The sequence below is a fragment of the Phalacrocorax carbo genome, chromosome Z (genome assembly GCF_963921805.1).
Source record: "Phalacrocorax carbo chromosome Z, bPhaCar2.1, whole genome shotgun sequence".
NCBI lineage: Eukaryota > Metazoa > Chordata > Aves > Suliformes > Phalacrocoracidae > Phalacrocorax > Phalacrocorax carbo.
This window is the reverse complement of record NC_087548.1, coordinates 73,703,858-73,722,849: the sequence shown is the minus strand read 5'-3', so window position 1 is coordinate 73,722,849 and position 18,992 is coordinate 73,703,858. Positions and strand designations below refer to the sequence as shown.

Genomic DNA, 18,992 nt, shown 5'->3' with positions numbered 1-18,992 from the left:
CCTGGTAATCTCAAGTATAAGAATAAAAAAAAAGTGCATACTGGTATTTAAGTTTCCCCTGTGATGCCTGTAACTGGGGGGATATACCTCTAAGCACAAATTATTTCTTCCTGTCTCACCATTTCCTTTTGTTCTCTGGTTTACCTTACCACCACCAGAGGTCTGTTTTGGTAGAGAGGTTAATTTGTTTATTTACTTAGAAGGGGAGGCAAAATCAGCACATTTGTTGGCTGCAAAAATTTGGGCATCAAATCCAAAATGCAAATCATGTTGGGCTTTGTTGCGGAAAAGAGTGACAACAGCTGTGACACCCCACAGGAGTCTGTTCTCAAGCATCATTATAAAGAGGAAAAAGCTACTGAGGATGACCATTCTGTGGCAAGTATAGCTTAAATCTCTTCCACACTAACTAAAAAAAAAAATAATGGGAAAAATAGAGAAGAATTCAATGGCACAGAGTGGGAGAAGTGTTTTTTGGCTCGGGTAAACTATACAGCCATGAAAGGCCACTATAATGGAAACTGCTCTGGATTTCTCTTTGGAACAGCTGCAAGGCAGTTATTTAAATATACTCATTTACTTCTAGTATTTGGCTGGTAGGATCCACTGCTGGCAAAAGCAAAGAGAGAATGATGAATTTTTGTTGTTTTCTTTTTTCAAGCATTTCTGAAGCACTGTTGGAAGTCCCTGGTTCATTAAGCAACTGGAGCTTAAATCATTTCTTCTTCAAAGCTTTTACTGCAGAATTCATCTCTCCCCATTCACAGAGAAGATACTAATCACTTCACAGAGTACATTAATCAGTTTAGATCACCACTTGTTATGTTTCCTTTCTGCAAACAACAAAGCCTTCTAGGATGTTAAATGCTTCTTACAGTATTACTTAACTTTTCACTTACTGCAGTATCAGACTACTCAGGTTTCTAGTTTATAATTTTGCTTCTACATAATTGAGGTATGAAGTTATCACATGTACCACAAAATATCCCCAACATAAAAATCAAAAAGTTCTGTTACATTTTGTTTCTCTCACTTTAGGAGCAGAGTGGCTTATCTAAACTGAAATCGCTAGATCCTGCCTTACAATAAAACCCCATTGCCAAAAACTCAAAGGGTATTCTGGAAACTTTTGTGTCATTGACTACTCTGACATATTGTGAATGGTGTTCCAGAACTATTTTCTATTCCAGATTTCACCTATGGATAGATAAACTACACTGAAACTTTATTTATCCTTCTCATTTAAACATGACCAAGATGCCTTAAATCTGTGCTCTTAATCACCACTCCTTACATCTGGTAACAGGGTGCTGTGCGGAGGAAAGAAGGTGAGACCAGAGGGCTTTGCATGGGTCAGTGCATAGGGAGGGTATGAAGAGACGTGACTGTGGAAAATGTGTTGCTTCAGTAGAGGGTTGTAGAGACCACCAAAATAATGTCTTATGTTGACACAGTAGCAATAAGAATATTTTAAAACAGTAACAATATCTCACCAAGTATCAAGAAGCGACTTTCAAAAACTTTTTGAAAATGTGAATCTTTTGTTACCTGACTCAGAAGGCAAATCTTGAGAAAGATACCGTTTGCAATTAAATTAGCAGGAAGCTCCCACATGGTGGTGCCACCACAAGCATCTGCAGGATTCAAGCCCAAGCAAAAAGATGTCAGGGTGGGCTTTGGATTGTAAAAGGTCCTGCTCAGGTCTCCGAGATTCTTCTCCATGATAAATAAGGGTCTATTCTTGTTTGCCCTATGCTGGTAAAAGACTGATGGTAGGCAGAGGAGTTTTTATTACTGAGATTTATACACATACATACATATACATACATGTGTATACAAAACAATGTTTATTTCTAAGACTAAATTCACCAAATGTGAAGGAAACCAACTATCACAGCAATGCTAAAGGAAAGTTTAAAGATTAAAAAGATTACAGATGAAGAAAGTTTAAAGTCAAGTAGCAAAACTTTTTTGTAACCAACATGCCATCTAGCTCATGCAGAAGGCACGCAAGGCTACTTCCAAGTTTAAAAAAAACACCCTTCCTTAGAATGTTGGTCTCTAAATGTCTTCTGCAGCATGCTGTGGCATCTGCTCAGTTTTAAAAGGCAAAAATAATGTCTTCCAGAAAAACAGAAAAAAAAAAGGGTAATGAATACAGTTTTCTAAACTATACCCAAAATTCATTTGTATGTCAACACAAGTGTGGAACACAAGCCCATGCAGTCCCGGTCTGAAACGTGCTTTACTTCAATACTTCCATCTAAAGGTTTGTCTCTTCAGCTACGTGTTTCACCATGACCTTTCCTGTTAAAAACCTCTTCCTTATTCTCAAACATACACATGGCTCCCAGCTGATTGTTTGGAGCTGTTACTCTCTTACATAGCATTGAAGCCTTTTATCAACCATCAGATCCAAAATCATTTATTGAAATCTCTGGGAATTCATGCACGCATGTAAGCCTGCACATAGGTCTATCAAATTTGAGTTCACTTTTACAACATGAGGTACAGAAAATGGTATTTTTCTACCATAATCTCCCACACTTAGACACTAGTCTTTTCTTTGCTCCCTGTTGCCGTTTCTGGCTCCCAAGTCAAATCTCATTGAAACCCAAGTGTGGAGGGAAGAGGGTCTCTATTACCAGCCAGTGACCAGAATCATCCATTTTTCTCCAGTCTTTGCTCTAGCGATGCAAGTCCAGGGCATGATTTATTCAGCAGAAACTCCCTGCACACACAGGACACGTGCGTTTATTTACCCATAAGTACAACAGAATGGTGATGATGGTGATCATCAAGTCCTGTACAAGTGAAGAGCTCTTCTTCTACTCATTCTTGCACCACAGTTGACCTTAGTTTCCTTTCGAGGAGGCATTTATCCTGAACAGCAATCCTCAGATACACAAACTTCTGATACATAAAGGTGGCTCTGAAGAGAGAACCTATGGAGACAGGGGTCCAAGTGCCTCTCAGAGCACACAAGGAGATGGCCTGGGCGAGCCTCTCTCCATAAAGGGATGAGAGTCCAGCAGCAGCCAGGCAGCCTGGGATGAAAGCATACCACCTCCGACCAGGTATTCTGTTGTGCTGTAAAGACAAAAACATCCTTCTCTGACCCTAACAGGGACAGGGACTTGAAAAGCAACAAAAATACTTTTAAAATATACTAGTTCTCCATTTGAAACATAGGAGGAAGAGAAGCACAAAGTTTCTCCGAAGCAGATTTCAGATTCAGCTTATTTCACATCATCACCCATTAATGGACATGTTTTTTGTACCTTCACAGGGTCCAAATATCTCTGAACTGCTGCATTTCCCAGTGCATATTGCTAAAAGCTGTAGTGTCCTGAGCCAAAGAATCTCCAGCAAACAACAACCACAACAAAGCAGCAAAATAAACATTAGGTCTCCAGTTTTCTGACATCTACCTTAATGAATTGTGGTGCTGTCTTTGCTAAAACATACATCCTTAAAATTTTAAGTTGCAACAGTCACTTAGGGCTCTATGAAGTCAAAGGGACTTTGAAAATGCTTTTCTGATATGAAATCTTTACTGTTATTAACATCTGCTTTTCTGTTTGTAATATTTACTTCACCAGAAAACACAAGTACTTGGTGTTTGCTACATGGAGCTGAAGAAATCACTTAGGTATTTATAAATATCAAGTCTGACACACACTCTTTGATTCATGAAAGTAAGATTAGTGTGTTAGTAATTGTGAGTGTATTATTAATTTTATTGCTGCTTTGGCTTAAAGCTTTAGCTTTTCTGATAAGAACACTGAACCTGAACTATGCTGTGGTATCAATCCAACTGAATCACATTATGACCTCCTTCTACTTTGTATTCCTTAGGCACAGTAAAAATCAAACCATAGTGCAGGGATCGCCTACGTGGAGTCAATAAAGATCGTATTTTGCCATATATTTTCTTCTACAAATAGTAAAACACAACAATGTCACATCTCAAAGTATAACAACATTCTTAGCAAATAATGAATGTCTTTAATACAGTATTTCAGCAAAAATTCCCTTGGTGACTTAGAATTGAGAAAGGAGAAAAAGCTATGATTCAATGAAGAAATAAGAAAGAGGTTCAGTCATTTCAGCTGTCAGAGTTTCATTGTGGTCTACTTACCTCAATCACCTCAGGTTGGGACATCATGGAGGACGGCACCAAATCGGTGGGGATATCCATGGTAGCTCAAAATGTCCCTGCTGTCCTTGCAGCCCTCCTCTGGACCCACAAACCCTTGGTAGGAACACAGAAGCACTTCCTCAAACCCTAGTCATGCTGGCATTTACTCCTGTTAGGAAGGAAGAAAAAAATCATTGAGAGTAACAAGAGAACTGGGTATGCAGTCAACACTCAAGCCCCCAGCTGTGGCAAAACCAGCCTGTGAGTTTGCACAACCTGACTTGCTTACATGACCATTCACAACAGATTTGCAAAGGTCACATTGGAATTTGGTCCAGAACAGCAAAACAATTCACTCGACCACACAAACTAGAATTCACACAAACGGAATACAGCAAGAAGGCTAATGCATAGACCATGCACACCTTTGCAAGGAAAGATGGTTACCTACAGAGCATTGGAATCATGTGAACCTTTTTTAATTTCACACCAAAAGAAAAAAGAAAAACCACCCTCACAGAAGAGTACTCATAGAATTACTTGCTGGAATTTAGGATACATTTATTTCCTCAATAGCTAATGTTTTACAGTTCAGTGATCAAATGAACTTTTCTTCTGTGTTAAGAAAAATAACTTAAACATTATGACATCCTTATCCTTGATTTATTTTAACGATGCCTTTTTTTTTCCTGATAGGCACAGAATTGCTGTAGGTGAATATACAGAATTGCCATGTAAAGTCTGATCAGGTGATCCATCAGAATAGTTATTTCCATAATTATCATGTTTATCAAGGCAAGATCAGCTTCCACAAATATTTCTCTTTTCTTTTTGTGCAAAGAAAACCACACAAAAGGGGAGAAAACTGTAAATGGCCAAGAAATTAAGCCATTTAAAAATTCCAGATAGAGACTACTGCCGTTTTTGCCCCCCAGTCAGGCCAGACATATACAATACAATCCACAAATTGGGCACCACAGAAAGGGTTTTGGAGAGACACCTATTGCTCTCTGTTTCTACCACTTTCTATTCTGTAAAGCACAGTGGAAAACCATTCATGCTAAGTGTATTCTGTGTCCAACAAGTAAACCAAAAATGACCCCAAACCCAACTGGTATTTTTCAAGCTGAGACCATGGTGTCATCGTAAAGACAATGCTAGTAACTTTCCTGGCCTCCAGTTCTTTTTTTCAAAAGCAACACTTACTTACCAAGCCAAGAACGAACAGATAAGTGTTGTAGGAAAGTTGCACTCCACATGCTTTTCTGAGTCAGTTATGTCTTTCTTTTTTTTGTGTGTTGTTCATTTAAACTCAGCCTTTGCACGCCACTGTGGAAATTATTCCTCCTTCTTAAAAAGCATCATCTTGAAATGCCTGCTTCACATTTCAACACATCCCCGCATGCCTTACGTCACAAGTAGCTGTCTCATCTTCCAAGCTCTTGGATCACTTTTTCCATCTTTTTATAGCTTTCCAGTGACCCCTATTCTTTCCTACTCATTTCTTGCTAGTAACCTTTCATTCTTTCCACTCTAGGGTCCAATTTCTACTACTATACTCATGGAGAGGACAGAAAATGGAGATTTAGCATTCATCCAAGAAAGCCTCCTCTGGAAGTCAAAGAACCGAGCTACACATCCTTCAGGCTTCCTGTTTTCTTTTCAAAAACAGCTTTTCCTGTTTTCTCAAATTCACTAATTTTTCCACGGTGCATGACTGGTGAAGGGAACAGACAGCATCAACTTGAAACTACTGCTTTTCTGACTTAGGGAAGCTGTACTACTTGACCAAGAAGAGAATGATTTTGAGTAAAACTTCATCAACAGCCTCAAGATCCTAAACCAGCACATTTCATCACTGTCTCGTGAGCTGTCACAAATATAACTTAAATAAGATGTCATAAGACCTTTGTCTCTGTTCTTCTTGAAATATGCTTAAGAACACTTGTGTCATGCACCTACTTTACAGCAGCTCATTGTTAGTTTCTTTTAAAATTTATTCTATTCTCTTAATCCTGAAATGCTGCCACTCTTGGATAATGAGGATGGGGAAAAGATTACAGATGAAGCAGACTTTAGGGAAGACTATCTAGACTAAAACCAGAAGTATACTTAGAACCCTGTTTGCCACAAACAAAAAAAAGAAAGAAAATTATCATTTTTACTAGGGACCATGACAAAGCAGAAGAGGAAAACTAAAACAAAAGAACACCTTAAGTCTGTCAGCCTTTAGCTAACTCTGTGTACTCCAGGTAGAACAAATGTTGGAAAAAGCTTAAACCCACAAAATCCAGCGAGTACTTTAATGGAGATGAGAGGAGAAATTCGCCTGTAGTAATTTTTCACCATCTCTCCAAGAAATAGGAAACACAGGATTAGTAAAAAATTCCTAGGCCTATGACAATTTCACATTTCCCCTTCTGCACCTAGTTGCATTTTCATTGCTCGCATTGCACTGATCCCTCAGTTTGGCTAGGAAAAGGAGTGGTCTTTTGCACACACCTTGCTTCTCAACCTCCTGAGCACGAGGCACACAATCATAAAGGCTTTATGCCAACTGGTTGGGCTCCTAAAAGCATTCCAGCTGAAAACAGGTTGGACTATACAAAAGGGTTCTCCCCCTGCTGCCAACCCACCTCATCTCCTTCAGTAATAATAAAGTGCAGAGGGGACTGTGCTTTCACAGCAGCGCAAAAGCAGACTGACCCCATTCAAGTGAACAAAGGTGGCTTTTAACTTAATACCCGTGTGAGTTCAGGGTGCAGCCCCATATTTTTCAAAAACTGCAAATAAAGGGAACAGGATCCTCAAATGGACTTTGCTAAAGGACATTATGACAGAGAACGCAGTATCTATTAAAAAGAAAGTCTAAAACACAAAAGCACAGGAGTGGCTTCTTACTTATAAGATTTTGATGACTTGCTGCACTACAAAGCATTGAAAAACATACCCAAAATTTGAAGGAGATTCACACATATCATTCCCAAACACTGGAACTGCAGGTGTTGCAAGGGAATACCACTCTACATACTCTTCTCTTGACAGACATTGCTGTCTTTACTGTCTAGGGAACTGCAAACAGGGAAAATATGTTGAATCTGTATCTAAAATTAGTAAGATGAAGATTATAGAATTTCTTATCCTCTGTGAAGGTGAATCATCTCTAAAAAATGATGTTTCACCATAAACTACAACATTTAGAGTGTCCTTTAGGGTAACACATTGAGTTTTTGGTTAACTGGGTGGGGTGTGGGGGTGGAATTCAGCCGACGCTCAGCAGAGTAGCGCATACCTAACATGCGGAGCAGGAATGCATCCTCACCAATCAAAACATACTGCTCTCCAACATGCTATGATTAAGCATCATGATTTCTGGATCAGCTGTCTGACACCGCAGAAAAGAGGAACCATGCAGTTTTGTCATTACTTGGAATAGTTAGGAGAAATACAATCATATATCATGAAAACATCATCTTCAAGGAACTGCTTCCGGAAAATCCATTACAATGACAAAAATTATTACCCTTATTCCCCCTCCAAGTTTCTTGTACAATACAAGCAATCTGCAATTTTGGAGCGACACAGCAATACCAACAACTTCTGCATCACTGCATATCTTATCTGCGCCCACAAATATACAGTGCCTCCCACTAGCGTAAGGTGCTAGGACTGAAAGGCAAATTGAGTTTTCGCAATCTGTGGCTGTCTCCTGTGTCAGACAATTTCAGGTGTCCTGCACCGTTGCTCTTTCAGCTTTGGTTTCCTGCACTCCTATCAGAGCATCTTTTGGTACCATAGCTGGACTTCAGAGACTTCAAGTTTCTATCAGAAAGCAGGATAAAGGCTGTCATGCATTCCACTGTCTATTACTATAGCAATAAGTATTGGAATAGATCTAGTATATGGTACTGATTAAACAGATTTTATTAGCAGTGAATCTGAAATTACACTGCTGGAGCTGGAAATTATTTTGTCAACAATAGCATGGAAGACAATTATCTATTTCTGATGTCACAGGGACTGACATGAGCACCGACTGGGTTGTACCACTGTTAATATACATCCTTGCTGAAGGAACTGGTTGCAAATATTCAGAATGCCTTCAGACCAACTACCAACAAATTGCACAAGATGCGCCTGTTATTACAGTGCACACAACACCACACTCTGTTGTTCCAATGAAGACCAGTTATACAAACATGCCTCCTCCCAAAGTCTTCCCTGTCTGTTCCTTCTAGCCACTGGACAGACTGTTAAAAGCTATGGAGCTAAAGCATCTCACCCATTTGGAAGCTCTTCATAAACATGAATGAATTCACTGTGAAAATGGGTTTGTGAGGTTTTACTGAGGGATTGTGGAAGTCTGGAAGGGGAGTGCCATAGGAAAGGGTAACATTGCTCTGTTTCCTGTGCTGGCATTACCATTACCGTCCTGGAAACAGCCGCTGCCAGTAAAGCCAGACATTTCTTGAGTCCAACTTCACTGTCTAGAAAAAAAGATTTTACTGGAATTTGCTAACATATGGAAAGGTTCAGACACAACAACACAAAATCTCTACCTTGCAAATATGGAGGAAAAAAACCAAAACCACCCCTAAACAAAAACCCCAAAACCAAGAGTAAAACATACTTGATGGTCTCTGCCCTTTCCCACTAGCAAGAGTATCACAAAAGTTACAACCAGCCCTAAGAAACTGGCCAGATTTTTCAGTCTGAAAAGCAAGATCAATGACAGACAGAAGGTGTAACAAAACTGAGTTACTCATTCACATTTGCAGAAGAAATTGAGATCCTCACAAGAGACAAGGTAAATTTTCCATGCTGCTGTTTTACTAGCACATCACACAGGGACCAAAAATCATTTTTCACTAACACCAAGACAGACAATAGCTATACAGAGTAAAAGATGCTTATTTAAATACTACCTCATCCCTAAAACATAGCACAGAAATTTGCCCAAACTGTGACTGGAAATCAATCCATATCCACAAACATTTTTCCATCAAATCCTTGTCCCTGTGGAGAAATTACAATGTCATTTCTTTGTAGTAATCAATGGTTAATTCACTTTGACACCAAATGTCAGTTCTTTGCAGATATTATTTAAGAAATCAGACCTTGTCTTTTGCAGGCTGAGTGGGTTAATCCAACAGCATCGATTTCTATCCAGATAATTTCTGCTCACAGAACTTCCATTATTGGTGAAGTAATGCACAGTTTGGGCACAAAGATTTAGAGAGCAATTTTTTTTTTTTTTTAAAAAAAGATCATTCTCCAGCCTGACACAAGAGATGAACAACAAACAAACAAAGAAACTGGCTAAACAAAATATTATTAAGGCTTAAAAGGGAGGGAAGGAAGGAGGGAGACATGCAACAATAACAACTGTTTTTAATGTTTCAATGTCATCAACAAATAACTTGTTAATAATAAATAAACTGGCAACTACAATGGACAATTGAGCTGATTGGCCCCAAAACCACAACTCGTTGGTACTAACCCCTCTCTCCTGCCATCACTGTTTGGCTATACGGTAGAGCGATGAGATTTTATAATATTCCATCCAACAAGCTGGGGACCGCATCCCAGTGCACGGAGCTGGAGGAGCACTAGCAGAGCTGCATCAACAGGACATCCCATGTGACAGCGAAGGTTTACAAACGTTTGCAAAGGGGTTGGCAGCGAGGTGGGCTGAGACAGCCTCCTGCCTAAGTGCTAAGAGAGAGCAGGAGAACAGCCTCCTGCAAGACCTCTGCACAGCAAGTGCCATTGCTAGCTGCCATCTGACCTCCAGCATGCTGCCTGACCCACCTCAAACACTCTGGGGAGACCAGGGTGAAAGAACATGAATACCCCAACAGATTAGATCACAGGTGTGAAGATCCCCTCTTCTGGATGTCGAAAAAACATCCTCCTTTTACCCAGTGCGCAACATTTGCTTTCTGGATTTTCTCCGTTTTGTAGGGTTTTGGGGGGGGATTTTGATGGATTGTTTGTTTTTTACGATTTGAGCACCAGTGACTTTGACAACCAAAAAAGTAGAAGGACAACAACTTTCCCAAGTTCAGATCTAACCCAGCCCCTGAACATGTCAAAGCAGGTACTGTCTACACTACTGCTGCTCCAACTTCAGAGCAACAATGTCCTGAAAAATTGTCTTGGAAGTGATTCAGTGTCACAAAGATGCATCATAGGATCAGGGATTTTAGTGTTGCTATTGTCCCATGTAAGTATTGTATCTGCTTCTATGTTTGTATGATGCCTGCTCTGATTGCACTTTGTCAGCCAAAGCACACATTCTGCGCAATATGTAACACAAAAACCTTTTAGCCACTAACAGCATCAAAAGCAGGACAGCAGCTTGTTTAGCTGTGTATCACCTTCCAGATTGCTTTACTGAGAACAGCAACAGCTGACCAGAGCATTCAGCTTTTACTTAAGCCAAACTAAAACAAAATAACACCACCACCACCTTAGGAAATGTAATCTCAACTTGCCCAGCCACCTGAAAAGCATCTTACAAAAAAAAAAAATCAAGAATAAAAGCATAACTTAATGAGATCGAATAAAAATGCAGAAGTCCAAAGGTGTGTTACTAAATAAATAAATAAAAAACCCCTCATCGCTCCTACTTTCCCTTCTGCCTTCAGCCAACTCACACCTGTACACGTCAAAGAGTTCTTAAAAGGTGCTCCAGGGAAGTTTGCAACTTCCTGAGGCTAAAAGAGGCTCACAGTTTCCACTGCCTCAGTCTTTACTTTCAGGAGCGTAATACAGCTGTTAGCCTTCCTTATGTAAGGAAAAAAGATCGAGGTTTTCAGCACCAATTTGAGACTAGAAAGAAAATTATTTCAACACAAATTTAAAAAATTGCTTTCACATTCAGTAGGACTCTTCCACAACACAGTGATCAACAGAGGATCTCAAATCTATGTTGCTTGCTTTCACTATGTAGCCTGTACTTCAGAAAAAAAAAAAAAAAGGACAAAAAAAAGACACCAGTCAAACCTTTTTGAATAGGAGCTCTGTGGATAATCAGGGAAAGATCACTGTTCTGGCCTGAATAATATGAGTACCACATAATATGAGTACCACAAGACTGCTGCTAAATCGTCCCATGACAGAATACAGCTTGAAAGTAGTTCAGAAAGATGTGTCAGGTGGAGCCCCCTTCCCCAGGCTAAGCAGTTTCATGAAGTCTGCAGAGGCAGCGTTGTGTGAAACTGTCTCTTCTTCCCCAGTGCAAGAGTAAGGAGGCAATCGGTCACCTTATTCATTTACCAGGCACTGCACTAATTTACAACAATAAAATGGTACCTCTGTGCAGTGACGCTCCCTCTGCAAAATGACCTACTCTCACAGAGAACACATGGGTCAGGAGAGACATCTTCCCAGTCATCCCACCAGGGCAAGATCAGAGCCCCTGCCCACCCTCCCCACCCCCAAAAAGGCAGATCAATCTGAATATATAAAAGAAAAAAAATTATATTAACAGATTGTCAGTGCAAAAAAAAAAAAATAATCAGTAGACAGTACACTATCCTGAAGCATTTATCTTGCAGGGAAATCTTTTCCATATGCCACTCTATTTTGCCTCTCACCATGCCTCATACTGTTTTTGAGGATGACAAAAGCAGCCTGACCACGGTTATGCACTGGGTTCCACCAAAGGGCAGACAGTTCAAGCGTCTGTAATTAACCTATGCATGTCTGCCTTTCTCCTGTACCTGCTCTCATGTTTATCCCCAGGAGGGATCTTCAGATGTTCTGCTGTGGCCACCGTGAAGGCTCTTCAGTGAGCTGATTATTCCCAAAATTACAAGCTGTTGATTCTTTCTGGAATTGTTTTTGTCTTGGGGTTCTGTTTTTTGTTGTTTTGTTTCCTGGGTTTAGGCTTTTTTACTTAGATTGATTGTTTTTAGTGGGTTTGGTTTGGTTTTTTTGTTTATTCCAGCAAACCAGGAGTCTGATCCAGTGCCCATGAAGTTAAAATGTTGATTACCTCAATGGCAGACAAGAAAGGCAGGAGGACTCCCACAGCCCCAAACATTTGCTATGGGTCCAACCTTGCTGAAGACAGAATGTCCCGACATCACTTTCTGCAACACATACCCATGCGATTTCCTGTTGTTGGTTACTCACGGCAAAAGGTATTTGAGGAGATTATGTTAGAGCATTGATGGAAGCAGAATGGATTCTCATTTGGCCCATTGTGACACTTCTTTTCAGATTAATGGCAATAACCAAGAACATCTTGAAGGGAAAATAACAGACATCTTCCCTCCTCTGTGTTAGTGGTAGCAAGATGCTCACTTAAAAGGGCTTTTCTAAGGCACATAAACATCCCATCATGAATGCAGGAAACTAAACACTGTTGTATCTGATTAAAAATAAAAAAGTTTTTTCTTGGCCTTTCTAGTCTTCTGCATCCAAAACAATTAACTGCTTTCCTTCAGGATATTCTAGAGGATTTGTATCTTTACTATTCTGACTTCTGCTCTCAGAAGAAAATGCCACATTTTACTAATAAACCGAAAACAAATTTTGAAAGGACAAACCTGTAGTATTTGGCATTGTAACATGTGAAATCATGAACATGCTCACCCTAAATCATGTAAATTATTGTACAAATTGGTCTCACAGCAGCAGCAGGTTAATCCACAAAGCATGCAGCAGCACACCAGGTTTCTTTGCATACTGCTCAGATGAGATTAAAAGAAAATAATAATTAAAAAGAAAAAATCAAGAGGCACTCATTATTTTCTATTCAAATCTCAACACGCTGTCCACAACTGAATCATGCTCCTTTCCCCTGTTAAACACAGGATATTTTTTTCTCTCTCCGCTACACATTGAGGGAATTTAAATCTTATTTATGATCGGATAAAACTTCTATTTAGTTTGTGCAGCCGTCCTGTTTAAGAATCCTTCCTGTACTTCCCTGACCTAGGTCAGTTTGCACCATCCAATGCAATTCTCTCACTTGCTCAACCTTCTTTCCTGATTATTTCCATTATTTCCATGTATCTATTCCACACCCATCTCTTGGGTAGCATTTACTTGCTGTTTTTAAACCCAGAATGATACTTCGTCTCCTCTTGAAGCCTTCTGCTTCTCTGAAAATCTTCTTCTGAGCTTTGTCTGAAAATTAAAAAAAATAATCTGCATGGCTTCCTCCATTCTCTCATTTTCCTGCAGTTCCCCCTTCAAAGGCAAGGTGTCAGGTTGCATTCCCATTACCATCCAGAACCTCTAGACTTAATTCAGTCATTATCTATCAGGAATGTAGCTTCTCCTAATGATCCCCATCAATGCTTGCCTGTTAAGGAAGGCTTAGAGATTGTTGTTGCTTTTCCACTTATGCCAGGCTAGAGAACATCTTCCCACTCTCACTTGGGAGAATGAGTGAGCATCTGCCTAATGCGAGGGGTGCTGGCTGGTATATGCATGTTTCTTCTGATGTATTAGGGGGTTCTTCAACAGAAGGATCAGGTTGGCATAAGATAAAATAACAAAACACACAAACACACACACAAATCGCTTTAAAGAATCTGTACTAACCACATCACCATCTTCAAGAAACAACTGCAGCAGCGGCTCCACTGAATTTTTTGAATCAGTGAGTGCTGGAACAATAAGATATCCCTGAAAGTGAATTTCTAATTTTTCTGTTTCAAGTAAAAGCAATGTGAACTAGGAAAACTCCAGAGTAGTAATTCATGTCATCATCTAAATATAACATTATCTCACTACTCTAAACTTCAAGAAAGAACCACTAGTAAATAAAGAGAAATAAAGCTACACACTGACTGCTGGAAAATAACACCAATCTGCTCAGGCTTATGTAAACAAGTAACTACAATGTGGATGGTCTCTCACAGCACAACCATAAGGAAGCTGCTGTCATATGACAATATTTTCATAATCTGCACTTTCATTGTTATGACTTCTAAAGTACGGAATACTTCTAAAATAAGTGATTTCAAAATCGTTTCTGAAACTCTTAAAATGGTTTATTTCTACTGACAGACATTAAATTTGAAGAAGTTAACTAACAGGGAAAAAATTTCAAAGTCACCATGGATAGCTCATTATTTAAGATGCATCATTAACTGTTGCCAGCACTGTGTGTGCATGTGTGTGTGTAAAAGAAGTACGGTGCATGCCTTTGTCCTTCTCCATTATAAACAAAAAAAACCCAAAACCAACAACCAAGCAAGGAGCTGCTCATTAAAATTATTCTGAACACTGGGACTGCAAGAAGCAGTTTTCACAACAGAGCCAAGACGGAGGCATGGCCTCACACTGTTGAGTTGGCAGAACTTAACTCCTAGTGCATTCTCATCATTATTCTGCTTACTAATCAGCATCATTAAAGAACAGTAGGCAAAGTCACTTCTATCAAGGTATAAATCACCATATAAGATATAAGGCTTATTTTATACAGCCATCACTCCTCAGCAGGAAAAGCAGAAAACTTACCTTTTCAACAACTTTCAAACAAACATTTAATATATTTCCAAGAAGAAAAACCAAAGTGATACAATACAATTCAGCACTCTCGTGAATCAGTAGAGAATCCATTTGCTAACCCTACCTGATATCATGCACCTTTTGTTTAAAACTCAGAAAAGTAGTGGTATGCTGGCATTCTTCTGAAACAAGCTTGTATTTAAACATTCAGGCAATATCCTTCTCACTAGATAAAAAACATCTGGATGAAAACAGAATGTCACAATTCTCTAAACAGCTTTGAGGGGGGCCAGCGTTAAAGCAAATACTTCTTCCCCCCCTCCCTGCATCCACAAAACAGATGTTCAATCTTCAGGCAGAATAAACCACGACAAAATACAATAATCTGGAAATGCTGAAGCCAAAGAAGTCCACAATTAAGCATGCCAAACCCCAAACCCCAAATTACAAATGTACCATCCTAATATAGATCTACATGGACTGTGACCAATGGTGTGCAAACAGGAGTTTAACTAAGCTTATCTGAAATAGAAATTTGCCAACCACTCCCCACAAAAAAGTACATTAAAGACTGCAAGGCATCAGCTTAACATGGTTCAAGCCAGCACCAATGCAGACACACTAACTGTTTATCAACCCCTCAAACTAGAAATAACAGTCGTGCTGCTTCAGAAATATTTTTGTAGTATCTTCATCAGTTCAACTGACTGTTTTCCAGGCAATTTCCGCAGTACTGTATTTTGCATAGTTAATCTGAATGAAGTTTAAAAGAATTTAGAATTGACAATAAGAAAGAATTATCATAATGACAGGGTTTAAACTCCCTATTCTCACGTCACTGCTTTTTCCCAGTGCCACAAACTTATCTGATGGACAGCAGTGACCCAGAAATCAGATCTTACCTTTGATCTCGCTGTGGTGGATGGGGAGCAAACCCGGTAGCTCAAGACAACAAAAATGCTAATGTTGACAAATGAAGGGTAATTACTTCTTGCCCACCATGTGAGTCTCTGGTATGCTCGGGACAATACACCCAGAATTTGTAAGTTCATGCTGTAAAATCAGGGCTGGTTACTAGTTTCTTGGCAGATACTGAAAGGGCTTCCTTATCCCTACAGTCTGCACCATATTCCCCACCATGTACACCACCCCAACTCAACCAGTCGAGGTTTTTGAGGAACAATTTTCAGTGTTGATAAGGAAGTAACACACTCCCCAAAATATCCTGGGAGCAGCAGCAGTTGTCGGGGATGCTTAGTAGAAAGCTGCAGCAGACTACTGGGAATTAAAGATTTATAAATGCAAAGCAGTTCTGAAATATGCTCTGAAAGGAGACAGATGAAGAGAACACCAAGATTTCATCACCTTTCCCTCCAACGCTTCCCCCCTCAATTATCAAGAGAATTTTAATGCAGCTTAGGCTGCTGCCTATCTGAATAAGCAGGTAAACATGGAGGATTAGCACGCAGTTTGAGTAATTCACTTTAAGAATTGACTTGCATTAACTCTGAGTTGTCTTTAGCAGACAAGCTTCTAATGCATATAAGAGGCCACGTGAATTAAATAGGTTGTTGTAAATTCACACCATACTTCAGTGATTACTCAACTTCTCTGACTAGGTCCTCAGCACACATACTGCCCAACAAAAAACAACAAATATTTCAGTCAGAATATTTAGGAGAAATAAAGAATTCAAGAGGTGAATGAAAGGCCAGGAGGCAGAATGCAGTTAGTCTAAAAACAGAGCAACAACAAAAAAAATCTTCTAACACATATGTTGACTTAAGAGTTAGTGTCTAAGCACTATCTAGACTGTCTCACCACTTTTCAGATACACCCCTTTTGCACATCTTATAAAGAGCAAGAAAGGAGAAAAAGGAATAATATTGGAGAAAAGTGCAACTGAATAGCAATGGATTATTCTTAAAGAAAAAAGAAAACCAAAACTAAATAGTAGCTCGCCTCAAACTCTCCCCTTGGAAGTCAGTCACATTAGCACGTGTACAAACATTAAACGCACAAACACTTCAAAGCCTCCTTAAGACAGTTTGTAACAAAAGCATAAGCCATAAAGCATTACTCAGGAACCACTAAGACTTTTCTTTTTTAAATTGACTACACAAATAAACTAAGAAGTCCGAGAGATTCAGGCCACAAAAGGAGAATGTACTGAAATCCACCCACAAACCAGATTTTTTAGGCATCCCACAATCGCAACCCACCAGCTGTGTCCACGACACCAAAGCTAAAGGCCCATGCAAAGCTCCTCTGACCCATGACAAAGCCCGCTTAGGCGTGGTGGGTCTGATTTTCGGTCTGTCCCACTGCTAAGCAGCCTCTCGAGGTCGGCCAACCTGATACAAACATGCATCGCAGCGCGCTGGCAGAATTGACGCTGTTTTGGAGAAACCCAATGCCTGCTACTCAGTCAGCTGCTGGGGCCCATCTACCTGTGGCCCCGGAGCAGCCTCCTTCCAAGGATGCTCCGCTTGACCCAGCAGGCAATACTGCCAGCTGGAACGAGTAAAGCAATCAATATAACTAAGCAAATCCTCAAAGTTTCCCAGTATAGCTATACTGGCATCCCCCTCTAGTGGAGACGCAGCTTATACCAGCAAGAGTCCCCACTTCAGGGTCTCAGGTGGGGCGGGCAGGGGTGAGGGGGAAGCTAATCAAACCACAAGCAGAACAGTCAGGAGGAGATACGGGGGCACAATTATGGGAGACAGATGCACAGCAGCTTCACGTTCGAGTTTGCTACTGACCAAGAAACACCACCTCATATCAGTAGCTCCAAGGAAAGTCGGTATTTTCTCTCCCTCTTTTTCCACATGCTTGCCAACGCTGAAGCGTAAAGGAGCATGATGCTGCTTCAGCGCCAAAGCTTTTCCCACAATTTTGTGCCACTCTCCTGAAGGAAAAAAAACAACTGCTTTGCCACAATAATCATATCAAGAGTCCCTTCACAGAGTCTTCACGGTATACTAAGAAAAATTTAGAGAGAAGATCTGAAAAGCAGTAAACAAGTCTCTCAACCAGAACTTTGTCATTAATATCTGTAAGAAACTTTGTGGAGGAGATGCTGAGGATGGAAATATGCAGGCCCACGACAGAACTGTTTGTTCAGGCACATTAGTTTTGAGGCATTTATGTGTTCTACAGCCATGTAATTCCCTCCTGTCATCAGGTTGTCACCAGCTTGCACGTCTCTCCCTGCATTTTTTTCTCTAGGCTGAACCTCTTAGGATGCTTTTGTGTGTGAAACTTAAGCAACCCAAGGCAGGGAACAGAAACATACTGTACTTCTCAGAGAACCAGGCACTAAGCTATGCTATTCCTATCAACTGTCTGCAAAATTACAACAATCCTAGAGACCTATTTTAAGTCTATTCACTAATTACCAGAATGGCTTCAATCACAGTAATACCCTGAAGTGTCAGTCAGCTTCCAGTCTCACATGCATGGGGTATTTGAAATAGGACACTGCAACTGCTGTAAACAAGAAGCTGAAAGACTAGGGGAGCAGAGAGATGAATTTGGAAAAGTCTTCTCTAGTTTGCTAGGTTTCCATACCAGGAAATGCACTGCTCTGAGGTGAAGTTTTTACCAGTTCCATCAAAAGCTTTAGCAGAAACAAAATGAACCTGATGTGTTGCCAGCCACATCAGGACGGCTCTCAAAGCCCTGTGCAGAAACGATGCTCAGGGCAGGCCAAAGGCACCCTGTCTCATCTCCACAGCACTGCTTTCCAGGTCTGCCACATTTTGGGACGGACAGCAAGAAAAAGGAAAGACCTCTAAACTCGATAGGCACATACAATGGTATGTTTCAAGTACAACATGTCACATTTGGGATGGTGTCCCTGGTACACTGGGTACCTATCCAGACATCAATTTGCCTGAAGTTGATTATCCCACTGTAACACCTCAGGAAAACACTTGGTGAACCCTGTCTCCTTGACTAGAGGAATGAGGAAGCGGTGACCCCGTTGGAGCACTGGCTCTGTGTCTGCAAGAGTGCAGCATTAAGTGGGGGGGACACATGGATAGAAACAGCTGAACGCCCCAAAGAATCCTTCACCAAAAGCCAGGGCTTCACTCCTGGACTGAATCTAATTATTATGTGGATGGTAATCACATCCTCAAATGTGACTTCTGGCAGGTCCTAGGTGTTACTGAAGCATATAGGACAACATGCTCATGCTACCTTGACTGATTCCTCCTGACCAGACAAGAGCGCCTGGGGACATTCTCAGCACAGACCCAGAGAACATTCAAATTATTCTCCTGTATCAATAATGTGCCAATCAGACACTTCAGCAGAGCTGTGTACACATTTGCAAAGACATCCTCCAAGTGCAACAGTCAATGACATGCAA

At 40.4% G+C, this 18,992-nt stretch overlaps 1 protein-coding gene and 1 long non-coding RNA gene across 2 annotated transcripts in view; both read right to left on the bottom strand.

Moving 5' to 3' along the window:
* The window catches only part of LPAR1 (lysophosphatidic acid receptor 1), a 68,834-nt gene extending 51,320 nt beyond the window's left edge, over window positions 1–17,514 (bottom strand). The window contains exons 1-2 of the mRNA XM_064437893.1: window positions 17,393–17,514; window positions 4,142–4,310 (exon numbers count right to left, since the gene is read on the bottom strand). Of these exons, the coding sequence (XP_064293963.1) occupies window positions 4,142–4,201 (60 nt within the window). The 5' untranslated portion in view covers window positions 4,202–4,310; window positions 17,393–17,514. The remainder of the gene's footprint in view (window positions 1–4,141; window positions 4,311–17,392) is intronic.
* LOC135310435 (uncharacterized) lies at window positions 1,831–4,133 on the bottom strand. Its single transcript, XR_010370493.1, has 2 exons — window positions 3,282–4,133; window positions 1,831–3,090 (listed from the first exon to the last, which is right to left on the bottom strand). It is a non-coding gene; the product is annotated as an uncharacterized LOC135310435 (long non-coding RNA).
* Window positions 17,515–18,992: the final 1,478 nt, after the last annotated feature.